General features: G+C 34.1%; 1 protein-coding gene across 1 annotated transcript in view; it reads right to left on the bottom strand.

The window, feature by feature from the left end:
* Positions 1-466: 466 nt before the first annotated feature.
* The window catches only part of LOC125042521 (probable cytochrome P450 6a13), a 12,612-nt gene continuing 8,078 nt past the window's right edge, over positions 467-5,000 (bottom strand). The window contains exons 8-10 of the mRNA XM_047638171.1: positions 4,813-4,938; positions 4,226-4,416; positions 467-3,895 (exon numbers count right to left, since the gene is read on the bottom strand). Coding sequence (XP_047494127.1) covers positions 3,597-3,895; positions 4,226-4,416; positions 4,813-4,938 — 616 coding nt within the window. The 3' untranslated portion in view covers positions 467-3,596. The remainder of the gene's footprint in view (positions 3,896-4,225; positions 4,417-4,812; positions 4,939-5,000) is intronic.

The raw sequence follows: 5,000 nt of genomic DNA, 5'->3' as shown, positions 1-5,000 counted from the left end.
TTCAGCCATTCCATGATTAATGTTTGAGAAAAGATTAACAGTATTAAGGTGATGTAATTTTTTTTATTTTTTTTATTTTTCTGGGTTTAAGCTCAGTCTCAAGGTTTGTGTATTTTGAATCATGTTTGTTTTTTTCATTTATCAAAAAATCTGTGACATTTTACAGTAGGAGAGTGAAAGGTTTGAGTGGTGGTACCATCTGAGCCAAATTTAATGTGATTTTTCCTTGTGATGTTTTGATATGATGATGAGTAAAAGTTTGTGAATCCAGCCCCACTTTGTGGCCGTAGTTCATATATCCATATCCTCTTGCTTATACTTCATGTTCCTTGTCAGATGCATGCGAGTATTGTTTCTTGTTTAATTTACATTAGTTGAAGGTTCTTGTAACATGTTGATCACTAATGTTAGTTTTTTTCTTTCATGTTTTATTTTATCTTTTTTTTTATCTTTTTTTTTTTTTTTGGGGGGGGGGGGTGATCATGCGTACAGACCAATAACTATTATATTTCATAGTAATAGGCAGAACATATTTAATCAGTATTTCACATTAGGCAAATTAAAATGAAAAAAAACTTATTCCATATTTATTATTCCAGAAGCATCTTTACATTCCATTGCTTTGACCTGATGATTTTTCAATATTTAGGGTGTATATATAATTTTAATTGCATAACCATATTTGCAAGCATAAAATGGAAGTGTCATTTGAGATTCATATTCCAAATTAGGTTATTGCTGGTTCACAGAAGATTATTCAATGTTATAAGATCTCAGTCTCTGAAAACTAGCAGAAGTATTTAGATGCAACAAAGAAAAAACATTTCCACAGACAAATACAAAATACATATTCCAGATATTAACGATTAGAATCTGTAGGTGTTCAGATTATAGGCATATTTATACATAAAGGATTTGTCTACACAACAAATACTGTATATGTTAGTGGCATGTAAGACTAGACTGCATTTGTTATTATCCTTTATGCATTTCTGGTTATTCTTTTTTTGCTTTTGGGTCATGGAAGAAAAAATCAGCAATGTTTTTTTCTTTTTCTTTTTCTTTAAAGAAATATTTTTATTTTTACCCCGTTTGTCATTGCCCCTGGCTTTACAATTATCATCATCACTGTCATGATTTATTGTCATTAATCATCCTTGTCATTAGTATTGCATTCACTGTAGTTCTAATTATGATTATAATCATTCTACATTCATCATTAAGACGTACCGTCAGCCAAAATTATACATTTCTGTCTGTAGATATATATTTTCTGGTTGTTTGATTGGGGAGGTCTTGTTTGAGAGTGGGCCGACTTCATTATTTATCTGTAATTATTATTGCTATTGTATTATAATAAACATTATTCATGTTGTGATAACATCTAAATGTTGATCTTAATTGGAAGTAATATTAATACATTTCTTGATTAATTCATTTGTTAGCAAAACTTCCTGGAGATAAAATCTATGTCAGAATTACTTCTCTTGTCATTAACATATATTAATGTATCATTAGTTCTTCCAAGGGAAGTTATCCACAAGGCCACAGTAGCTTTATAACTTCAAAGGAACTAACCAAGTTTGTTATATGATATTTCATTGAGATGCTACAGAGTTTGGCACCCCCAGATGTTATGTTAATCAGTGCATATATATATGTATATTCTCTTCTGAGTGTTTAAAGTGTAATGTAATGAAGAGAGTTTGTAATTTTTTATTTTATTTCATTTGATATAATAGTGTTGTAGAAACTTTTTTTTGTGGTTATTTGAATACTCACATGACCATTAGTTAGTTAATTTGTTTTAACAGTTGTGAGACAGAGAAATGTTGGATATATCTAAACAAAAAAGAAAGGGAATGCTAATAGATATTTTAATTTGTTTTTCTTTTTGGAATATTATTTTATTATGGAGACTAAAAGAAAAAAAAATTAATTAACTTGGAGAGGTTGATGTTAGCGTTACAAGAAAGGTATCCTTTGAAGAGTTTATGAAATGCATTTGTTACCATTTTGTTGATATTTAACAGTCAGGAACTGGAGAAATATAAATTTAAAATGTAGCTTGATACTGAAAGTGAAATGTTCCTGAAATGTGTTGACTGTTATGAAATGTTTATTGTATATCAGAATGGTATTAAAAAATGTAGCAAAGTGTTTATTTGTACATAAGTTCCTGCATAATCAAGTCATATGCAGCCGTGTTCGTATTAAACTATAGGATTATTATGTAGTGGGAGGCTATGTATAAAATTTGGTGGGAATATCAGTTAGATTTGTTCCATTGCTTGATAGATGGAACATTAGTGTTAATTGGATTATTTGAGTCTGTGATTATAAATGTTTTTAAAAAAAGTTTACAGGCCTTTTTATTCTCAAAATAATGTAAATATAAATTCTTTGAATGAAAATAAAGTTTTGTTATTTTTCCTTATGTTTTTTTTGACATTGTTGTAGAACAAAAACAAGAGCTGAGGGTGTGAGTTTCATTGCATTCAACAATGCAGAAATATATATTCTTTGTTCATCATATGCTTACAAGTTTAATTGGAGTTTAAATCTTGCATAACCAAATGTCTTAATTTTTTTCATATATGTTTACAAATCAATAAAATAAAAATGCATTTAGGTCTTTTCCATCAGTTCTTTAAGTATGGAGGCAGATAATCGACTTTCCCTCTCTTAAGGTTGTTCTTTCCTTCAGTTATTACTTCAAAAAGAGAAGAAATTTATGGATATGGGTTCAGTGTAAGCAGCAGCATGGATAAGGATCAGCTGATTACCTTCCTTATTTAGTAAGCTGAGGATAAATGTAATGTAGGTTGTATAGTTTTGATATTTAGGAAAACGTATACAAATGGTAATGAATAAAGTACACATTAAAACAATAAATATCTTTATTTAATAAATATTATAAATAAATATAAATATCTAACAAAAATATTTGTCTTTTGAGCGATGTTTCCAATTACTTTTATATGTACAAAGGAATTTATTTTTTATATGGCAGTGACATGTATAAAACTCTCGGACTTTGATAATTTAATATACAACACTTGATATTAATTACAAACGATGGCTTAAACCATATGACTATAACATTGTTATAAGTATAAGAACTTTTTTATTATTTAAAAAAATGTGTGGAAAGAAGGGACTTTTGTATTAAAAAAAATAATAATAAAAAAAATACTGACGATGTCTGCAGTGAAGGGGGTAACGCAAGTAAAGATTATGTAAATTAACAGCTTTTCTGATTTATATTTGATTAGATAATTAAGAATCACAATGCTTCCCTGTTTTTTTCTATTTATCGAGGATAGTTCATGGTCATGGTTATTCTACAAAAATGAAACATATTAACAATATTACGTGTCTGCATCGCGCTCAATGTCACTGAACAAGTTTGATTCAAAATACAAATAACGACACAATAATTCAAACATTAAAATATTTTAGGAACTACAAAAATAACGTCATTTACACCATAAATTCCTGGTATCATACACGAAGATATGCAACTTTCAGTATAAAATATTTGATATCGACAATTTTTTTTTCCGAAAAATTAGCACTATAATTTAGAGAAGCCCTCAGGAAGTTTTAACCTCCATATTTGATTCTTCCGTCGCATAAAACATCTCGAGCTCCCGAAGAAGTCCATGGTCATAAGAATTTGAAGGTGGATATCTAACCATCTCCTCCTTGACGGCACTGTGGATTCCAGCTTCCAAGGGCTTGAGGTCGATGTAGATACCGTCCTTGGGCTGGAGGGTGAGGACTTTGGGGTCGAGGGGCACTGGGTAGACGGAGGAGGGGCTCTCTCTCACCTCCATCGCCGTCAGAATATGTAGGAGACCGACTTTTATCCCCAACAAGGCGAATCTTAAACCTGTGGGGAATGGAACATTTGCGTTAGGATTCACGTGTATTTAGAGAAATTAATATTTTCTCTCGTTTTTTCGTTATCTTTCCTTCTTTTGTCTCTGTCTGTGTATATTGGTCTGTCTGTCTTGTCTGTCTGCCTGTCTGTCTTGTCTGTCTGCCTGTCTGTCTTGTCTGAATGCCTGTCTGTCTGTCTTGTCTGTCTGCCTGTCTGTCGGTCAGTCTCTCTCCCTCTGCTTCCCTCCCACTCTCTTCCTCCGCCCTCTCCCTCTCCCTCAATATCTACATTTCATCCCCAACACACACGTTCCACTTTCAAACTCACGAGAAGACCCACCTATGCAACTCCTCGGCCCCTGACCAAAAGGAAGATAGGAATACGGAACGATGGTCTCCCGCGCTCGACCCACGAACCGCTCTGGTCTGAAGGTCAAAGGGTCAGGCCAGTACCGGGGGTCACGATGGATGTTCCATACGGGAATGATCACTGGTTGACCTCGCTCCAAGGTTACCGAAGTTCCGCCGATCCTGGAGGTAAAAGAAGGTTCCGTAGGTGAGTTTACGTGTTCAAGAAGCGAAGATCGAAGAGTGAGTCATAAAAGGTATTTTTGATTAATTTTCAAACACCCCTTTCGAATACTCTTTCCCTAATAACCTAATCTAATGATCGTTTTCCAAATACCCCTTTCAGTGCCTATTTCCATGCCCCTCCCCCTTTCTAGTGTACTTTTTTCTTTAAATAGTAATTTTCCTACCGTCCTTTCTCAAAGCCTTTTCCTCAATACCCCATCAAATACTCGATTTCTTGCCACTTTTTCGAAAACTCTCTTTCCCTATACCCCATCTAATACCCATTTTCCCGATTCCCCTTTCTAATCCCCCCCCCCCTCTCCACACCCAATATTCTCACCACTCGATACTCACGTGTACTGCTTGGTGCAGATCCGCTCGATAACAGGGGCAGCCGGGTACAGGCGGAGGGTCTCACTCACTACGGCGTCGAGGTAAGGCAATTCCATGATTTGGTCGTGGGTCAGCTCTCCTCCACTCCTGTCGGGGTAGAGGCAAAGGTCAGCAGCGGAAGAGGTGGATGGAAGAGGCAAGGAAGGTGG

This window comes from Penaeus chinensis, chromosome 3 (assembly GCF_019202785.1).
Source record: "Penaeus chinensis breed Huanghai No. 1 chromosome 3, ASM1920278v2, whole genome shotgun sequence".
Classification (NCBI taxonomy): domain Eukaryota; kingdom Metazoa; phylum Arthropoda; class Malacostraca; order Decapoda; family Penaeidae; genus Penaeus; species Penaeus chinensis.
Note: the sequence above shows the minus strand (reverse complement) of the source record. Positions and strands in the feature narration are given on the sequence as shown.